This window comes from Diorhabda carinulata, chromosome 8 (assembly GCF_026250575.1).
Source record: "Diorhabda carinulata isolate Delta chromosome 8, icDioCari1.1, whole genome shotgun sequence".
In the NCBI taxonomy this organism is placed as follows: domain Eukaryota; kingdom Metazoa; phylum Arthropoda; class Insecta; order Coleoptera; family Chrysomelidae; genus Diorhabda; species Diorhabda carinulata.
The window spans coordinates 22087737-22110481 of NC_079467.1; the positions used below are offsets into that span (position 1 = coordinate 22087737).

The 22745-nt window shown below is 32.5% G+C and overlaps 1 protein-coding gene across 10 annotated transcripts in view; it reads right to left on the reverse strand.

Moving 5' to 3' along the window:
- Positions 1 to 22745, reverse strand: part of LOC130897056 (zinc finger protein OZF-like) — a 287205-nt gene that overhangs the window by 58380 nt on the left and 206080 nt on the right. Inside the window, exons 5-6 of one of the 10 annotated variants that reach the window (XM_057805615.1) lie at positions 7421 to 7886; positions 4499 to 7231 (exon numbers count right to left, since the gene is read on the reverse strand). The exons of 5 other annotated variants lie outside the window; for them this stretch is intronic. In XM_057805615.1, coding sequence (XP_057661598.1) covers positions 6815 to 7231; positions 7421 to 7886 — 883 coding nt within the window. In that variant the 3' untranslated portion in view covers positions 4499 to 6814. Of the gene's footprint in view, positions 1 to 92; positions 3544 to 4498; positions 7232 to 7420; positions 7887 to 9138; positions 10540 to 13609; positions 17655 to 18578; positions 21255 to 22745 lie in introns of those variants that run through there. 4 more of the 10 variants (XM_057805577.1, XM_057805611.1, XM_057805578.1 and 1 more) reach the window with 4 other exon arrangements.

Genomic DNA, 22745 nt, shown 5'->3' on the forward strand with positions numbered 1-22745 from the left:
TGACGTCATCAGTATACATATGAATGTTGCGTTATGCTCAATTTTATATAAATTCAACTGTGCTATTTTAAGGAGAAATCATGAGAGAAAAGATTGTAAAATGTTTTTATTATTCGAATACTTTTTAAATATAAAATATCTATAATAAAATAGAGTAACTTTGTTATTAAGTATGTAATATAGATTAAAACTTTAACATTTTGTAATCAACAATAGAGCTCCTACATTTATATTAATATAAAACAAAATAATATTCAAATATATTTTTAGTACATTTTCCAAATATTTGATATAAAGGGTAGGGTGGTACCTTAAAGAAGCTTTGTTCGAGATCTGCAATTTTTCTTTCTTACAAAGCAAAAAGAATTAAAAAAAGTTCTCAGACTATAGGTCACATGTTTAATCTTACATTACACAGTAGATCTACGAGGCATTTTTAAATAAGAGACATAAATCTCTCTTGCAACTCTGTTAGTTTATGAGATACAGGTAGTTAAAGTTGAAAAAGAGAAAGATGTTATCAAAATATTATAGGATCTGGTTCAGAAACACATAGTATTGTTCTGCCAAATTATAACGAGTGACGTGGTACTAAAAGTATTAGAAATAATCACATTTTTTCCAATTTTCATCCTATATCTTTCAAATTAATATATTTCTGCTGCGATAAATCATTTGAAAAAAAGAATGAAATTATTCTAAATAACCTCTAACCCTTTATATCACATTTGTACGTGCGAACAATAATTTTATAACACATTATAATCTATAAATAAAATAAATCGATATTTTTTTAAATTCCACCCAACCACCATGTTACCGTAATATCTCTCCAAACTGGCAATACAAAATAACAAAGAAAAATTAAGAAACAACGATTAAAATGTCCCTAGTATGACGGATAGATGTCGTTTCTAATTATATTTTTATATTCTTCTATCTTTCAATGGACAACCGTCAAATTTTAAGCAAATTCCTTCCAATACTTTGTTAAAAGTAAATAATTTAAAAACACGCTACGTAATTACGGATTTGAAGAGAGATATTAACATTATTATAAACGTAAAACACGAAGATTTCTACGATTTGCTAGACGCGGCTGGAATCAACTTTTTTGTACTGTATCGATTTCAAACATCGAATAATGATGACACTCCAACTAGCTGATACTTTAGTAAAGAGTCATATAAAGAGAAGAGTAGAATCACCTGTCGAAAAAGGCGGAAAATTCCTTTTATAGGACCACAACCTTGCATAGATTTCCCAAAAATCCGTTACGTCACGTTCATAAACAAGTGGGAACCCGAGAAGAAGTCAGAAACATGGAATGAGACCCCAGGTCTGAAGCAATCTTAGATTTCTTTCTTATTCTACCAAATGATCCCAAAAGGCCCTTTAATTAAGAAAAAATGAGCTAAGGGGAGTTACTAGTATGCTCAATGGACATTGTCCAATGAATTACCATCTGAAGACCACCAGGATAGACAATAGATCAATAACTGATTTTAGAAATCAGAAACTTTCATCAATTAATAATTTTTTGACGGAAACAGTCGATTATTTTAGTTTTTCTTGTTTATTGCTTTAATGATACTTGCCAATCTGGCGCTTCTTCTGTGTCATATATTTCGTTAATTATAATTTTTAGTGTATCTGTGTACCCCAGAAGAATGTACTGCAGTTATTGCGTTGATCGGAGAAGGCAAGTATAAGTGACACAATTGTGGATTATCACAAAATTACGAAGGTTGTAAAAGACAGACCAGAACAAATCAACGACCAGATCTATTTTTGAGACTTGAAGCACCAAGACAAATGTTCGTTACATCCACTTCAATTCTCTAGGATTCTGTTGCGTCATTAACATGAAATAAGCAATAACAAGGTAAGGAGATGACTTTGAAAGTTAAATTTTAGACTTAAGTGCCTGTAATCCGCTAATTCCAACTCATGTTTTTCCAATCTGTATATAGGTAACCATCTTACGTACTGGATTTAGAACCAATTGATTGGCTTTTCCTAAACTTGAGAAAGACAAGACAAGACACATTAAAGCTTTCCGGGAATTCTACAGAAGACACTAAGAAATCATCCCTTCTTTTTACTCTGTTTTCTATAACATAATTCAGTTTTTTTGATCACACAAACTACTCAGATTATTTAGTCCCGAGTTATCTGTCTAGACTGTAGTCATTAAGGCAATTTTATTTTTGAGTTTTGAGCAAAAAATTTAGTCGATTCCCTTAGTTTTTCTGTTTATTTGTTAATGTTAAAATCTATAGGATTCAATGGATTTCTTAAACCAAGTTCTACATGGGAGTTATGTGACCTATGACATCGACGTGTTGTCGGGGATCAAGAAAAGCATCAGAAAGTGAAAATTTATGTTCCAGTTCCGAAACCTCTGAACCGGGAGTCATCGGAGTCATAGAGTTTGTCGTATAGAAAGAATGGTAAGGCAACGGCATAGTTTCAGGTATTAAAATTTGTGAATTGTTACAACAACTTCTGATGTGGCTTTCCAAGGCGGTTTTCGAAATGAAACCTTTACTACATATAGGACAAATATTTGGCCTTTCGCCGGTATGCGTTCTCTCGTGAATTCTTAGAGGAGTTCTTTGGGTAAATGCTTTCGCACAATATTTACACACGTACGGCTTTTCGCCCGTATGTACTCTGGTGTGTTCGATGAGTTGTTCCTTTTTTGAAAAATGTTTAGGGCACGTTTGGCATCCGTACGGTTTATAACCCGTATGAGTGCGATGATGGAATTTCAGTTTTTCCCTACTGGACAATTGTTTACCGCAAATATCGCAAAGTACGGAAGTATCTACGCCGGTTTCGTTGTGATTTTTTAGGTTATGTCTTCGCAAACCCGATGCGGAAGCATAATGTTTATTACAAATAGTACAATCGAATTTAACTAGGGGGCTACCTGTTAGGATTTCATAATGTGAAGTTCGTCTATGCGACGCTAAAAACCAAGAGAACATGAAATGTTTACCGCATATTTCGCACTGAAATGGTTTTTCGCCGGTATGGAAGTATTTGTGTTCTAAAGCGTGAGTACTAACGGTGAAAGCTTTATTACATATTTCGCATTTGTATTTGGTCGCACCTTCGTGGGCTCGAACGTGCATTTCTATGTGGTATTTCGAAGCGTTTCTATATGAACACAAATGGCAGTGGTATTTACCGTCTTCACTATGAACTATGGAATGTAAAGCGAACGCTACGTTATTTTTGTACGTTTGTTCACAGACGTCACATATTATCGGTTCGTCTAATTCTCCGACAGGTGGATGATCTTCGCTAATACGTTTCTTTTCTTTCTTTTCTCTTCCAATTTTCTTTGGTTTCTTTATCTCTGTACCTTCCTTTATCAATTTCTTTTCCTTTTTTAGTTTCTCCTTCATTTCCTTTCTATCTTTTTTTAATTTTTTTTTTAATAATTTGATCTTTTTCATTTTTTCTTCTTTTGGAATCCACTCAGTTTCGGAATCAAAATCATATTCTAATTTTATTTCTGGTACAATATTTACCCTAAAAATATATATATTAGTATAACGAAATTAAATATTACAATCACCATCATTTTGTTCAGTTCAAATCAACCATTTCACCTGCATTCAACTTCTAAGTAACATATGATAATAGAAAAACATTGATCCATTATTTATTTCAAAGAATTACCTTGTAATTTGCGAGATACAGGCTAATAAAGGATACACGCTACTGATTTGTTACAATTTGACAAAGCTAATACTCTTGGTGTGTTTTGAAGAGGCTTTAACCTATAAAAGATATAAATGAAGATATGTATAACATTTTCACATTTAGATCAGTACTGAAAATTAACTATTTTATAGTTTGTCTTGAGTACATCGGAATAATAAGTTCAAGTGACATATTTCGAGTTCAAAACATGTATTTTCATTTTAATAATTGTTTTCTATTGGCAAAATTATGTGTGAATTCCTCAGACATTGGACGATTCGGTGACTGAACTTGACGAAGGGAGATTAGTCAAAATGCGCTTTGACATAATTATCCTAATCCTACAACATCGTGGCCTGTTTCAAACTAATATATCGCGAAAAGAAAACTCTATATAATAATGGTTCCGAAAAAAAACTTGATTTATATATCTGTCTACCACTCACATTAAATGATCTCAATTTAAGAAATAAATTGTACCATACACCAATATATGAACCAAATTTCGCTAGGAAAGATTCATCCCTATTCAAACATAACAGTATTCATACTTTTCAAAGAACCCTAGTCTCTACTCTCTACTTTTGAAAAGTATAAATTCATTTAATGAGTCGAAAGTAGTTTGAATAAATAATTACAATTTCGATAATTTTCTACAGAATGTCTCTTTATAGCAAACAGTTTCCTTGGCATGTACAACGATCTTTGGGCTTGAGCCGTCCCTGGCCTTCTGACAGTAAAAATTCATAATGTCGGAGCACTCTGTATAATTAAAATAAAGTTTTATTTTTGTAATATAAAAATCTTTAATGCACTAATTTTATAAAAATATAAAATGTTTTTGGAATGTTCACATTTAGTTTCTAAATTTATCAATACAAAAATTATAAAATTCTATTCATACACACGGGAAGAAATAAAAACAAAAAATATTTCTTTCTATGAAAAATATAAAGCATTTTATAAATATTTTTATTTCATTTTTGATTTTTTAGAAACACCACATATTCTTCAATGACATATAGCTTTTTTTGTAAAACAATTGAAAACCATTTTTCTATAAAATTAGTTTAGTGAACTATTAAGACCGGTGTTCCATACATGCGATTTTCGATGCTACGACCCAATTGGTCAGAAATTTTAACGCAAATTTTATTCTTAACAATCCATAGGACGCCCGATGAGTTGAACTTTTTTCGAAGCTGTACGGTTTCTAACCCAACTTTTTAATGTTCCTATCTTTGCTTTGTTTGGTTATTTGCAGTTGGGATATGAGTCATTGAAATTTAAATGAATTAAATTGAATATGGGTTATCTTCAGCTTTTGTTATTATAAAATAAACAGATAAGGACTAGAGTGCAACATGTTTTGGGTGAGAAATATTTCTAAAAATCAAAAAGTGTAAGAAACATATCATAATGTATGCATGGAAAATATTTTTTTTTTCGTAATCGTACCATAATTTTTTTCTACATATAACTATTATTATTGTTTGCACTAATATCATAAATAACACAAAAATATAACATAATTTTCTAATAAGATGCTGTCTTAGGATTTATTTAATAAGAATAAGTTTCAAATAATCTGGCTGGTATAAATTCTATATGAAAACAGGAGCTCCTGTCTACTTTGTTCTAAAATGTCTCGTCATTCCAATGCCGACTAAAAAATTTTTTTGACAAGAAAGTTGAAGAAGTGTGGATTCGATTTTCTTGAAATAACCACAAATAATATTAGTCATTGTAGGTTGAGGTAACTTTAGAAACAAAAAAAATTTGTGCAGAGTTGAATTTATTCATTTTTCATTCTTGACTTTAATACTTTTTATAGCCTCGCTTATTTTATTGTTCAAATATGTTACATCATATAAATATCAAATTTTCGTATGAGATTCAATCATAAAACTTCATAAAATGAGTTTCTTCAGTTAACTCATTTCAAATATAATAAAATCTCTTGTAATTTTATATAATATAATTGAATTATATAATTGAACATAAATAAAGTTTTGCAATAATGAAATATTCCAGTCAATATGGAAGAAACAAAAAATGAAAACAAATGTACTACTTGGATATTATTTATGTACCCAGATAACACAGGATATAACATGTATATACATTCTAATATGCAAAGAATATATCGGAAGTCGCATATATATATTCCTTGTATAATCACGTATGTATATTCACATGAATACGCATAGTATGTACTGAATATGTAAGTAGAAAGTATATTATTTCAGGTATATACATCTTTTCAACATAAAACATACCTAACTTTGATGCATTTATGTATATCTAAAATATATACATAAATGTACAGAGAATGAATGCTGCTAAAATTCCAAAAAAATTTTGCTAGATGACTACGCCACCTGCATAAATGCTTGGGGTTGGAACATTTAAGTCTCCTATTTTTAATAAAATTTCCGATTTAAAATTTGAGGGATGTATATTCTTAGAATATATCCTGGATATTTGAGTATTTTCTAGGCATATGCCAAACGCACACCGTATATTTCTCTAAAAGACTAGGTATATGTTTGTGCTAACTGGATGTTATTTATTTAATTGTTTAAAAGTAGCTGTAGGCGTATATTCTCGACTTATCAAAGCGTTCTAATATCTTTGATTTAGTAGTATTTTAGTGCTTCTCTGGGTTTCAACAAGTACCTGTCTTTTGTACACAATCACTTCAAAGAAACCTAGTTTCCTCTACAGAAACAAGGCTACATTGCAGTGCACATGGCTTTTGTTGTTTAATTTATACAATCTAGTGGAACCAAAATCGACAATGTATGTGAATAAAAAATTTCTAGCTGTATAGCCTTCAAATCAAATCTTCTTTTAAGGTACACTCCATTTATGTGAAAAAATCTTCCTATAATCTCTAATTGTAGATTTTTATTTAATTATCTGCACCGCCAAATCAATTAATTTGAACATAAAATAAATAATAAAAGAGCAACAGTTACTAAATTTGATTTACAAAAAGACAAATATTTCGTTTTTAATCATTGGATACTTATTTATGTAATAAAAAAATAAATCTCTGATTGTATCAAAAATGTTTACAAACATTTCTATTTTATTACTTTTTTATACACGTAAGTGCATGTCCCGATTGAGCAGCTTTAGATATAAACCCTTTCCCGCAAATAGGACAATTATAAGGCTTTTCACCCGTATGCGTTTTAATATGATACCTAAACGGAGCCCTATGACCGAAATTCTTCCCACAGTAAGTACAAGTAAAAGGTTTTTCGCCTGTATGCACTCTTTCGTGTTCCTTTAATTGATCCTTTTTTGGAAATCTTCTTGGACAAGAAACACATGCAAACGGTCTGTCCCCCGTGTGAGTTCTCAAATGGTATTTTAACTTTTCTTTTGACGCAATTTTTTTTCCGCAAATATCACATATTACCGACCAGTCGGCACCGTTGTCGTTATGGTTGCTGTACATGTGGCGTTGAAGACCGGGAAGAGATTCGTAATGCTTGTTGCATATCTAAAAGGAAAGAAACGTTTTATTTAATAAAGACAATCAATAATTGAATTATTTTCAAAATAAAGAGGATATATTTTTATATATTTATATTAAAATATAGATATGTGGAGAAAAGTTCTGGAGTAGATTAATTTTACAGTTTCTACGAATGATTTTAATATCAACCTCAAAGCTTTAATTTAGACTCACCTTGCAATCGTATTTGGCCAAGGGTTTTCCAAAAATAACTTCGTAATGTGCCGATCGCCTGTGTTTGGTTAATATTCTCGAAAACATAAAATGTCCACCACATATCTCGCATTGAAAAGGCTTCTCTCCAGTATGGAAATACTTATGCTCCTTTGCATGGGTGCTTATATTGAAGGGTTTATTACAAATTTCGCACTTGTACTTCGAAGAACCTTCGTGAGCTCTAACATGGGCTTCTAGGCGGTACTTGGAGTTATTCGTGTACTCACAAAAATGGCAAGAGTATTTTTCATCTTTACTATGATTTATGGAATGTAAGGCATATTCGACATTTGTGTAGAAATCTGTGTTGCATTGTGAACATGATAGAGGTATTTCTAGTTTTACTGGCAGAATCGAGGGCTTCCTTTTCGTTTGTTCTATTTTGTTTATTTGTTTCTTTGACGAACGCTTTTTACGGATAATCCTAAAACATGATAAAGTTAAAATTAAAAATCAAATATTGGTAAGAACAGACTTATATTGTTTAATAAGTTTTATCTAAAAATATTTAGTTTTCTACAAGCCAAGGCTCTATTCAATAATAATAACAATATCAATTATGAAATTAACAGGAACATATATGATTATCAATGGAATACTTACATTTCTAAACACTATATCACTTAGAGATGCATACAATGTTTTGGTTTAGGTCTATCCACACATATCCATGCCGTGACCTTCAGTGCGGTACGTGTTCAAACATGAACGACAACGTGACAACTTGGCGTCCTTCATACTGTGAAGAACTCGTAGTTTCCGAGCCAACTTCATAAGAGGCTCGTCGTTCATATTACAAATATGACGCCGCTGATGGTGAACGTTCTGGTTGTTCAATCGACGGTGGTTATACCAGAAAACATAAGAAAAGTTCACAAATTGGTTATATTCAATCGTAAATTGAAATTGCGTGAGATAGCTGAAACCGTGAAGATATCAGAAGGCAGTGTGTTTACAATTATGCATGGAAATTTGACCACGAGAAAGCTTTTTCAAAGTGGGTGCCGCGTTTACTCACCGTCGATCAAAAACAACAACTTGTTGGTGATTTCGAGCAATGTTTGGTCATGTTAACATGTAATAAATCACAATCCATCACATCTCTTCGAAATCAAAGCGATCATCATCTGAGTGGACCTCAGCCGGTTAACAACGCTTGTAGCATCCAAAGGCACAGCAGTCAGCTGTTGATCCAAAAGGAGAGTTTTTGGATCGTTTGAAGAAGAAATCACTGTTCCACCAAGACAATACACCGATTCACAAGTTGATGATCAGGATGGTTAAAGTGAACTTCGAGAATTGCTTTCTCATCCACCGTATAGTCCACATCTGGCCCAGAGTGACTACTAGCTATTCGCTGGTCTCGAAAAAATGCTGGTTGGAAAGTAATTCAGCTCAAACGAAGAAGCAATTGCTGAAACTGAAGCCTATTTTGAGGCAAAAGACAAATCCAATCTCTGACTAACGCACTTCAACTTTGAATCGCGATTTAAATTATATTAATACTAATAATAATGATCCTTACTGTTTCTAAAGTAGAGAGACTAATTTTAAATGATATATTGTGCATATTTACAACTTTTTTAATACATTGAATCAACTGACGATTATTATCAAGATGTCAATAATGGAAATTGAGCGGGTACTAAAAAAAGAAAATGAAACAGAATTATAAATTCATTGAAATAGACATTTATTCATGAGTCATACTAAAATGGTTCAAAATACTATTTCAGTCTTCTTTTATCCAATGAATTAAATCGTTTTCAACGTTTTTCTGTTTTTAGCTGTTCTTCTGGAACCTCCTAAACTTCTTCTTACATCTTGACAGTTTCATATAAGCTTCGTTATTATGACCATAAATTTGGTTACTTTGATTTTTCACATAGAATATTTTTTACGAATTAATAGTCATCGATTGTATCAAACTCTAATCTGTACCTTTCATAGATATCTTGGGAAAGGTTCTTGGACTACTCTATATACCACCAGGTGAAGAGGTTTGTACTTCACTTCTTTGGTATGTCACACTATAGTCCCATATGTAATTATTGGTACGTTAAGCATACTGTACATCCAGCGCAGACTTTTTTTCTGTTTAGAGAAAGGCCATTCAAACTCAGAAAGTATTTTTTCAAGTAAATAATAAAGTAAAAAATCTGCAGCATTTTATAAGTCAAGCAGCTTTTCTACAGCTCCTTGTATGACTATCCATGGCAGGTTTAGAGATGAAGCCTTTTCCACAAAACCTACAAACGTTGGGCTTTTCGCCGGTATGAGTTTTCTTGTGGTACCACAAAGGAGCACGATGTGCAAATGTTTTACCACAATCTTTACATGAAAAAGGTTTTTCACCAGTATGAACAGGCATGTGAGCTTGAAGAAAATCTTTTTTAGCAAATTTCTTACCACAAATAACACAAGAAAACGGTTTATCTCCACTATGAATCCTCAGATGAAACTTCAGTTTATCTTTGTTTTTAATTTTTTTGCCACAAACATCGCACATTACAGAGCGGTCGATGCCGGATTCGTCATGCTTGCTGAACATGTGTCTTTGTAAACCTGGGTACGATTCGTAATGCTTGCCGCATATTTTACAATCGTATTTAACGAGGGGCTTACCGGTCAAGACCGAATAATGAGATAAACGCCTATGGGCGCTTAGTAAACGACTGTACATGAAACGTTTACCGCATATTTCACACGGAAAAGGTTTTTCACCTGTATGGAAGTAAACATGCTCTAAAGCGTGAGTACCTATCTTGAAAGTCTTGTCACACATTCCACATTTGTACAAATTTGAGCCCTCGTGATATCTGATATGTTTTTCGAAACGGTATACGGATTTGAGTTTGAAATCACACATGTGGCATTGATACTCGTTATTTTCGCTGTGTTCGACGGAGTGAAGGGCGAAATCTACGTTATTGGGAAAGTATTTAAAGCATTTTTTACATTCTAAGGCTTGATTTAAAATTACTGGTTCTACTATAGGTTTTTTATTTATCACTTTACGAGATTTTTTAGTGACTTTGTTGAATTTTCTCCTTCGGCTTTTATTGTTGCGTTCCTTCCTACAAAATAAAATCGTATTACTAATAAAACACGATTATTTGTTTAATTTTGTACTACTTACTTCTGTAAATTGTATTTTCAATGATGTTGTCTAATTTCGAGTGTCACAGAGACACAAAACACACATTTGTTTATTTATTGTTTTAATTAAAGCAAGAAACAGTAAATTGTATAAAAATAGTTTAAGAACATTTAAATTTCACAGCTTTAACTTTGATTTTTGCCAACTTAGTACTGCGTCAGATTTTTCTTTGTCTCTATTTTCCTTTTATTTTCTATCCTATTAACCTATTGAACTGTTAAATATTCATATTTAGTTGCATATTGGCATCAGTTATCGTTAAAAACATTTTTGGGTCTGATTAAATTAGCAACATTGATGGCAATTGTAGAGGAATCACATTACTAAGTACAGTCACTAAGATATGTAACTGTCATCATTGTGGCGATGCGACCGAGGATGCGGAGCAAGTGTTCTTCCAGTGCCCCTCTTATGAAGAGACACGGGAGGAACTAGAGAGGAACCTGGACCACACCATCAGTCCAGAAAATATAGTGGAGCACATGCCGAGGAGCCAAGCAGCATGGAACAAGGTAGCGGAGTACCTCCGCACCAGGAGCAGGGTTAGAGGTGTTAGAGAAGGTTTAGAAGGTTCATTCAGGCGAGTACCTTTTGAAGGTTCCCCCCTGCACCTCATTAATCTAAACACAAAGAAAAAGTCACCAAGATATGTACGAGAATAATGGAAACAGACTGAGAGATGAATTAGAGGAAACAAAGAAGATTCACAACAAGGATTCAGAGAAGAACATCAACTACATAATTAAATAAATAACTAAAACACAATAAGAGAAGACGGACAGATACATCTGTGATAAGAAATTCTAGTTGATAGAATAATTTATGCATGAAATGTTACCTTTCATCATTGGCTACCTCATTTTCATGGTCTAAAAGTAACGAAACCTCAAACAATGTCATTATGAATTGAATGAATGAATAATTCATTCCAAAACAAGGGTAACTGTTGGATATTCAAGCGAGAAAGTAAAGATGGAAATCGGAAACAAGTTCGAAGAATCATAAAATAAAAAATATTCGGAAACAAAAGGAGTTAACATAAATAGTAAGTTTATTGTCTCAAATAAGTAGCTTACACTGTTTATGTTTCAATTTTACATGCAAATTGAAATTAGTACATTTCAATATATATATATTTAGTAATAGTATAAACATTTTGTGCAGATTATTCAACATAATATAAAGAGTACGCCTGGTTTATGTTTTTCTTCAAACCTTTTGAATATTCCTATGTTCAAGTATTATGATCCAGTAGTCAAATTTTAATTCTAACAGTCGAGTTTTTGAAGAAATTATTTGTTATCGATCTCCCACGCTATTCGAAGAATTCGAATAACGTTGCTAAATCGTCCTCTATCTACACTCTAAAATTGTTTAAATCAATATAAATTCACTAAAATTTGTGGTTAAAGTTTTTCTTATATCTTTGTAACTTTGCTTTTTATCTATATTTTTAACAGAATTCCTCTTATCTTTATAATTTTCCTCTTAAGCAAATTTTGCATTTTTCGTATAAATTCGTATTATTCTATTTTCTATTCATTCGAGGAATAGAACGAAAAGAATAGAACAGATTTCTGTTTGGTTCTATTTAAAGAAAATATAAATTCAGTTTTTTTATGTTCGAGTATAAGTTCCATTTTATTCAAATCTGTTCTACCTACTCGTTCCTTCTTTAATAATTTCCATCTGTTTTCCCGTTCCCTTTTGCATTTTATTTTTTTTCCACAGTTCTACAGCTGCCAAGCCAAAGGACTCAACCAGTACACCACAAATTAACAAATTTAACTCAATTCCAACAACTCGGAATTCAGTTGAGGGCTGCAACTCAATTTAATATTAAGTGCCCCAAAGGACTCAACCAGTACACCACAAATTAACAAATTTAACTCAATTCCAACAACTCGGAATTCAGTTGAGGGCTGCAACTCAATTTAATATTAAGTGCCCCAAAGGACTCAACCAGTACACCACAAATTAACAAATTTAACTCAATTCCAACAACTCGGAATTCAGTTGAGGGCTGCAACTCAATTTAATATTAAGTGCCCCAAAGGACTCAACCAGTACACCACAAATTAACAAATTTAACTCAATTCCAACAACTCGGAATTCAGTTGAGGGCTGCAACTCAATTTAATATTAAGTGCCCCAAAGGACTCAACCAGTACACCACAAATTAACAAATTTAACTCAATTCCAACAACTCGGAATTCAGTTGAGGGCTGCAACTCAATTTAATATTAAGTGCCCCAAAGGACTCAACCAGTACACCACAAATTAACAAATTTAACTCAATTCCAACAACTCGGAATTCAGTTGAGGGCTGCAACTCAATTTAATATTAAGTGCCCCAAAGGACTCAACCAGTACACCACAAATTAACAAATTTAACTCAATTCCAACAACTCGGAATTCAGTTGAGGGCTGCAACTCAATTTAATATTAAGTGCCCCAAAGGACTCAACCAGTACACCACAAATTAACAAATTTAACTCAATTCCAACAACTCGGAATTCAGTTGAGGGCTGCAACCATTCCGGCTTTCCATAGATCTTCCCCAATATTATATTTAATAGATAGAAATTCGAGTTGTTTTTAATTTGTAACTGCGTGTATTCGCTTTTTATGTTTTTTAATAAATTTAATGAATAAATAAGGTTTTTCCAGCATTTCCACCTTTTAATGCCGTTCGTTAAAAAGCTGGTGGCTGGTTCAATTTAATATTAATTGCCCACCCTATCTTGGTACCAGTTGTTTATATAGTTAAACTGAGGCCGAATACCATTTCATGAGGAAGAGTGTCCAGCTGGTTCCAAGTTAGAAGGTATTCTCCTGACTTCTACTATCAACTCTGCTTCGAAAGTCGAATCGTTCTCCAGGAGAGAAAACACTTTTTTTGAATCTAATATGTGGAAAGATCGTGACATTCAAACATGAAAGTATCTTTTCAAGAGTCGGTTAAAGTGGTTGAAATAAAATAACAATTTGTAAATAATGGTATAATTGAAACTAAAAAATAAAGCATTTTCAAATTAAAAATTTGCAGACATCACTTGATTACATAATCTCTTTTTTGAATAGGTAACTAATTAATTCTAAACACACTCAATTCTTCAAACTTACAAGTAATATCTTCCCAATTATTTATAATTAGGAGTTGCAAAAATCGTAGAGAATTTTCCAAGAAAGCGTCTTGGATTGGTTAGATCAGATCAAATAACTAAAGCCATGTTTGTAATCGGCACAATTAAGTCTATCATAAAGTTATACTCTGCTAATGTTTTTAATACGCAAACTCAATTTCCATCACTGGATCAATCTCAATCTTCGTTCAACCGAACTTCATTATACCGAAGCTTGGACATTTGGTTTATTATAATTTATAGCCACGTTCTATGGAAATTTACAAATGAACATTGAAATTAGGTTGATTAGCTATTTTACTATGATATGCCTTTATTCCGCACAATATTTTCTCTAATTGTATAGAGCCGGTAAAAGTTTGGGTCAATCGAAGTATAAAAAACTTTTAATTCTGTTAAATATAAATCAAAGTATAAATCTATCATAGATCTCTATCATAATGATAATTCAAATCAACAAAATAAATAAGTATTTTCCCTGGAATAAAGATATAAAGTGTTAAATCTATATTTTGGATCAAGCTATTTGTAATTCGACCATTCCAGCTTGGCATTTGATCTTGAGAATACTGTAAATACCGTAAAAATTCCCGAAGTATAATTTTTTTATCCATTTTGTGTCGATTCCTTGTTGTTTCCAAACATTAAGATGTTTCTGGCCAGCAAAAAGCTTTTCCGGCAAGTACATAGTTCTATTGATTCTCGATAATAGGGAGCCCAAACCAAGAAAACTCTATTTTCAAATTTTTAATGGCATTCCTAATCAGGTTTAAATCGTTGACATGGAGCTCATCATTTTGTTTTAATACTGATCGTTTCAATTCTATATGAAGTATATTCCGATTATAGATGTAGATTGTGGTGAAAAAGTTCGTTTGAACTAACTTGGTCAAGTTTTGTTAGTGCTCAGTACTTTATTGCGAACAATTGATCAAATCTGATTCGGGAAGTTTTCTAATACCTAATTGGACCTGGAATTTACTTATTACAATTAGAAACTTAACAAAAGTATGGATCTTCTCTACTCAGACTCTCTATTCTCGCGTATACAAGTACCAAGATAAAATGGTCGAATGATTGGACACTATAATATATAATTTAAAAATACAGAAATATGAGTGGCTTCAGTGAAGCTTTTCCGTCAAAAGTCTCTCAAAAAAGCGATTTTTTTTCAAAATTTTTGTTTTTTTATATTATTCCAATCCGGAAACTTTTCAAAAGCGAAAAATAATTATAAGTATTGTTAAAATAATATGTATTCTTCGCGGTTTTCTTTAAAAAAATTATATTTTAGTATAACTATGTTTTCATCATCGTGGAATTAATTAACCAAGTATTGTGGTACTATACATTTGCTATAAAATATTAAGTTCATATAATTTAGAAAATTAACCTTATAAATGACAATTTATTATCATTTATCATAAATATTTCTACGAATTCATCTGAAAAACAACAATAGAATCAAAATTATTAAAGTAAAAAAGTAAATTTTATCATCTACATACTTTTTAATGAAGAACAGCATATTTATATATCGAAATAAACGATTCCTACTATTCACCTCTGAAATAATTTCGAAAAAATATTCTGCCGTTCTTCAAAGCAGAAAACAATAATCAAATACATCTCATCTGAAGAGACCATTTTTTCGATATTAATATCTCCAATGTTGCAAGGAGGAATTTGTAACCTCTGACTAGTTTCGACGTTTTCACGTCTCATCAGAGTGGTTTAACAACCCTCGTTCGGGCTTGAGACAAAGTCAAAGAGCGTCGCTATTTAGTTCATGCAGTTAAATATTAAACATTATCGGCGACTGCGCTGGATTTCTACCTGACCGGTGCTTCGCAAGTAGAAGTGAGGATGTTGCCGGTGACAATTCGGTTCTCAAGTCCGAACGAGGGTTGTTAAACCACTCGGAAGAGACGTAATAACGTCGAAACTAGTCACGGGTTACAAACTCTTCCTTGCAACTGCGAGACGTTGGCGATTTTAATATGGAAGCAAAAATCGATTGACATTACGCTGTTCAGAGGAGATGTAATTCAATATTCGTCGAGGCATTAGCCAGGAAAGTAGTTGTTTTTTCCTTTAAAGAACAGTAGTTTTAAATTTCGAACTAATTTCGAGAGGTGAATAGTAGGAATCATATATTTTGATTAAAAGTCAGTTGTTTCTCGATATTTTATATCAATAGGAATTACTTATTTTAATTGTTATTTTTCAAGTAATTTTCTAATTAGAGTACTTGATTTGTTAATAGATAATTGTGTAATTTGAGAAATAAACCTTGATAAAACGTGATTCTGATATTCATGCTGCAAGCGACTATTTGTTAATTTTATATGGGATAATTTTAAATTTAGAAATGTAGATATTAACTTATTTTTTTTACATCAGAGTAGAAAAATTTTATTTTGCAATTTTGTGGAGGATATTTTCGTAATTTGTCAGGTTCTGTTTGGCTTTAATTCCGCAAGTTCACTGTTATGCTAGGTAGGCATGTATATTTTTTGAAAGATTTCTGATTTTAGATAATATGAAAAAGCAAAAATTGAAAAAATCATTCAAAATTTGAGCTGTTTATGAGAACTTCCGAGTATCGTCTTTATTACGACTTCATTGATGCGATTATATAAAATTATAGAATAGAAATTGTTAAAAATTTTATTTGTTTATCAAAGGATATTCGTTGAACAGTTTAACAGGAAACATACAGCTCTTCATGTGAATTCGCATATTCGCCCTGGAAATGAAGCCTTTTCCGCAAACGCTGCAAACAAAAGATCTTTCTCCGGTATGCGTTTTAATGTGATACCGATAGGGAGCGCCATGGGCGAATTTCTTACCGCAATACATACAAACGTAAGGTTTTTCACCGGTATGAACCCTCATGTGAGCTCTTAAAATATCTTTGGAAATGAACTTTCTCGGACAAATAGTACACGGGAAAGGTCTATCTCCAGTATGGGTCCTTAAATGCTGACCTAATTTGCCTTTACAGGACAATCTCATACCGCAAATATCACAAATTACTGACGTGTCAACGCCATATTCCTTGTGATTATAGGAGTAATGCCCTTTGAGTGCGGTTGAGTTTTTATAAGCTTTATCGCAAAGATGACACTTGTAAATTTGAATATTTTTTTCATCGGCGTGCACCAATTTTTTATGGGTATCTAAATAAACGTTTCGTACGTCTTTACCGCATATTTCGCATTGTACGAAGCTTTTCGCGTTATGAGTTTTTGAATGTTTGTAAGCGCATCTTTTAATTTTGAAAATTTTGCCGCATTTTTCGCATTTCCACAGATCGTGGCTTCGGATATGATTTTTGAAAACGGATTTTTTATCTTTGGAAAAGTCGCACATATGGCAGGTGTATAAGTTATCTTTAGAATGACATATAGAGTGCATTCCGAGATCAATATGCGTTTGAAAAGTTTGACCGCATTGTTTGCAATTAACAGGTTCTGGTACTTCGTTGAGATTAACAAATTTTTCTATTTTTATTAAATCTAATTTTATATTTCTTCCTCTTTTTTTCTTCTTTCCGGGTTTTTCTTCTTTATTATCGTTTTCATCATCGGAATCGAATAGTTTACTAAGATCTGATTTTTCAATATCAATATCTTCAGATTTAAAAGATATCTCTGATTTAATAAATGTTGTATCTTCTATTTCATTATTTCGTTTTCTCTTTTTCACTGGTTTCTTCTTTTCTAGTTCCGTCGGCGAATCCTGCGATTTTTTTCTATAAATTCTCTTCTTCTTATTAGCGCCGTCCGGAAACCAATCGTTATCTGATACTGTATCGCTGTCATTCCTTTCATTTTTGACTTGCTTCTTCGTTATTTTCAGTCTTTTTGTTTTGGTCTTCGATCTAAAAATACGTTGATTAGTTTCGTACAATTTAATTTAAGAACAGGTCCGAATTCAAAGAACGTCAAAAATGAAATTTTATTAAAAACATTTCTATCATCACATATTATAAAACAGATTTTACTTAATAGATAAAATGGTTTACGAGGAAGGAGGATAATGAAACAAAACATTATATTACATATTATAAATCAAAGACTATATTGAGGTGTATGATTTGTTAAGGTTTTCTGCTTACTGATGTGATTTTTCTACGGTTTCCACTAATGTATTCATTGATTCAAGAGGAAGATTCAGATATATAAATTGTAAAAGTTTGGTATTAAACTACTGAACAGATATTTCTGCGATTTCCACCAATAGATAGATTGTCTCAAGAGGAAGATTAAGGTGTATAATTTCTGCCTCGAAACAGACGCAAATGATGGATACTTACTTTCGACATAGTATGACTATGAAGAAAATTACGCCTCAATGGTAGAAGTATGTAATCTCAAGCTTTCTGACTTAGTGGTCTAATACACTATTTTTGACTTGAAGTACTTTTCCATAAATAGTTTTCCGTCTTCTCCAAACTGTCGATATTGGAACCAATGAAGTCCCCATTACATTATTAAAGTAGATGTTAGTATTTCAAAAAATATGTTTGGTGGAAAATGGTTTAAGAGAATGATTGTGATTTGTTGGCATGCTAGATCCCCGGAACAAAAAGCAGAATAACTCGCGCAGCAGGATCAATTAGAGAATAAAACAACTTGTGGACTATTCCGAAAACAAGTACATATCGGGGGATACATTGTTTATATCTTTTTAAATACCTACCCCACAAAGTTTTGTTACACCCCTTAAACTTTACGGTTTATGTTTTTATAAATTTCATATTTAGTTTAATCGTATTTTTTTTGAAAAAAAGACAAAAATATTACCGTTGAAAATTTTATTTAATTAATTTTAATTACAAATAATGATCCGTAGGATTATATTGTTTGATGAATTTTGTAACTAAATAAATAATACTCATTTTTATCAAGAAAAAACTGTTTAGAACGACGCTACTCACAATTAACGAATCAATTGAATCCCCAGAAGGTTTTTTTAAAAAAACTATAACTTATTAAAAGTAATTCTATTCCCTGAGCAAATAATTTTTTTTTCTTCTAATCCTTTTCACAAACTGAAAATTATATTCAAACATTTAAACTAATATTCAACGAGCTACTGAAGCTCGATAGAACTTATGAAAGACTCAACCATTACGGTACACTTATATTTCCATATTTATGATAAATATACCCTGATCTTACAAACACACTCCTCGCCATCCATCACGCCTGATTTGCACGGACCGAGTAGAATGAGTGAGTCAGCGACTTAACATTCGCTCTCCTACTCGATAATGTCGGCAGATCACTTCGTCGAGTAGCGGGAGAGTTGCTGGACCCAGTAGTTACTTTCTCCCCCATAATATGCCCCAGCGAAGCGTCAGTTCCCTGTCAGCTTCTAGGTTAGCTGAAGTTTTTATTTTGGTAGGTTTTTCGTTTATTTAACTCAGAACTTCCCAAACTACCACTTTCAAAATACATATTACTAGTTTTATGGAACTGACTATGGAAATTTAAGTACACTACTGTTGTACAGCTTTCCGTGGACTCCTGGGAGCGCACCTGAACCATTTTGGAAGTCACTGGGGAAGTTTTTAAGTTCGTACTTAGACAATGAATGCTGGTGAAGGAGGGGACGCTGGATGCATTACATGTGGACATGAAAACCTATACTCTAGGTTCCTCTAAATAATCTAATGGGTTCTTTTAAAACCTTTTCTAAGTTTGTTATCGAGTCTGACATTCCTGAATGTTCGACGCCTATATATGTGATCGGTGTCAGATGCTAGAGGTGTACAAAATTTAATTATCTTTCACTCTTAGATATAAAATGGGTAGTCCTGAAGACGAAAATACGTAACCAGTTTCATTCGGATCGTTAGAAATATACATCAATAAACAAATTATAAACTAAATACAGTATGATTTCAACAAATCGGTCTTTCGAATACAAGCAACAAAGGTTTGCAGTGAAATCTGTCCCACAAAAGTTTACTTCGTGTTTTAGAATACGTTCATGCAGAAATTGCAATTTTGTTTGTTTATTATGATTTTAATATCTATTGAGATAGTTAAGTAGTCAATAAAGAAAGGTTGTTGATTTAATAATATTAAAAAAAAATAAAGAAATGTGCGTTTTAAAACGAATATCACCATTACAGACGAGAGTTTCGATTCGTCATTGGTCGCAGAATTTGGGGGATTCTGGTCTATACCTTTGTAAGAACAGGAAGCAAATTCACGAGATAATATTCTATAGAATAGATTTATTGAAATCAAACTTTGGATTGATGTTGAATGGTCGTTCAAGGTCGTACAATTTGACGAATTTGAATCAAAATTGCAGGTTGAGTAGCGATCTTCCGAATAAGTCCTATCGAGCTCTGAAACACGTTTTATTTTCAAATTGATCGCCTTAACTTTTGAAAGATTTTAGGATATTTAGTCACTAATTTATCAAACTCAATTTCCTCATGGTGAATTTATGCACATTCCAAATGAACTAAATTAGAATTTTCTTCTTTTTTCATCTTATCTGAGTGGTGCAGCTCTTCAGATGAATTTTCATGTTAGCTTTTGAAATGAATCCTTTATTACACAAAGGACACGTATGTTTTTTTTCGCCTGTGTGAGTTTTGATGTGATATCTATAAGGAGCACTGTGTGCGAATTTTTTGCCGCAAAATTTACACTCGTACGGCTTTTCTCCCGTGTGAACTCTCATATGCGCCGCAAGGATATCTTTAGCGATAAATTTCTTGGGGCAAATATCGCAACTGAAAGGTTTGTCGCCTGTGTGGGTACGTAAATGTTGTGGGAGTTTACCTTTGCAAGACAATCTCATTCCGCAAATATCGCAAACGACGGAAACGTCGATACCCAATTCTTTATGAAAAGCGGAATAATGTTGCCTCAAGCTACTGGGATTTTGATATTCCTTGTCACATATGGGACATTTGGTTATGAAGTTGGATCTTTCGTTACTGTGCAGTATCTTCTTGTGTATAGATAGACATTGTTTCTTCAAGTATTTACCGCATATTTCACATTGCACGGGATTTTGCACGGTATGTGATTGCGAATGTTTATAAGCGCAAAGTCTACTTTTTAAAATTCTGCTACATTTTTCACATTTATAAAGATCATGACTCTTCACGTGGATTTTGAAGGATTTTTTATTATCTTTCCGATAATCACACATATGGCACGAGTAGAAACCGTCTTCATTATGTACTGTCGAATGAAGACCGAATTCGATATGAGTTAAAAACGCTTTGGAACAATGTGTACAGATAAGGGGTTTCGTTACTTCGTTCAAGTTTATAAATTTTTCCAATATTAATTCCGGTGATTTTCGTCTTCCGCGTTTCTTTACCGGAGGTTTAGATTCTTCGAAATCTAAGTCAGGTTCGTCTTTAACGAATGTATCCCAATTATCCTCGAATAGAGACGCGATATCGTTCTTGATTTTCTGTTGTCGTTTGCGCAATTTTTTACATCTAAAAAAATATACACGTCATATATTTATTAACATCAAACATAAAAACAACATAGATTATGAAACGTTCAATCAATCCAGAGGAATAAGTCAAAAAATCTAATATTAAACGAGGTTTTCCGTTCCAAACAACTAATAATATAATATTAAAATAATTGTTTATTTTTTTGGCATGGCCTCAAAAACTTCTTTTTTATGTTGCCTTAAAATGTTGAGTATTTATAATTTGATTGGACAGGTTTCTAAGCACTTCTCGAAACCAGAGTATTTCACACAGAAGCATTTACCTTACTGCAATCGAATGTGAAGGAGGAATATCATATCTGAACCTCCCAAATACAGAGGTTTTTCCAAAAAAAAAAAAAGCGTGAATTAACAACAATTGGTCAAAAATATCAAGATTTCTAAATATAACCCAAACCAATTAGCACGAATACCAAGAAGCTGTCGTCAACTAAGACACATTTTGCGAATGTGGAAAATACTTCACATTTGAAAAGGAAACATGGTTTTTATAGTTTTATTCGAACAATAAAATAATCTATATGAGAAGCGAGGATTGGTCAAAAAATCCGCGTTGTTTTTTTTTTCCTATATACTTTGTCCAACGTTTCTCCAATTTGTTATTTCTGGAGGTATTGAAGTAGTTGAATTCATAGGTCGTATGTATGCATTGTTCTGGTACAGAAAAATGTTATTCTTTTTCCAAATGCAGTATTTTTATCCAAATTTTCATTTTATACACCCCATAAGTTGTTATAATATTTATTAAAGGCTGTGTAGCATTCGCCATGACTTCAAATCCACCTTTTTAGACTCTGATTCACTGTTTTGACTGTTGTTTGATCACTAGTATATTGTGGAAGATCCACGATTTGACCAAGTTATTGAAATCGCGCAACAACTATTCCACGTTGCGATTAATAATCCTACGAAGTTATACGTTTGTACAAATCTTGGGGGAAACTTCTTCATTCAAACTTGTGAGATGCCTATGGTTTCCAAAAAGTCTTAAGTAGGATGTTCCAGAAAGTTTGCTATCTTCCGTACCAATTGATAAAGCATTGGTATTTATCAAACTAAATCTTGGTTCAGCTTTATGAATACTTCAAATCTCAACGTGATAGTTCATCAATGACTATCATCACCGACTTAACAAGTAGTATGTTGAAATTTGGAGGAGGCAAATAATTAATGCCTGTTGACAGAAGATTTGTTACCTTTTCAAATAGATTCTTTGGGGAGTTGATTTGGCCATACAGTCACTCTGCACCTATACCTAAAGATATTTTGTACAAGACTCTACATATTATTGTTCTGTTTCCAAAGAAGGCTATTTTTTTGAGGTTCTTGTGACCCACTTCTCTATGTGTTAGTACTACTTTGAGGTACTTGAGCTTTTTAGTAAAATGGGCAGGACGTTCGCAGAGTAAATGCTCTGCTGTGTCCATGGCTTGCTTGCCCATCTTCTTAAGATAATATTTGATGGAGC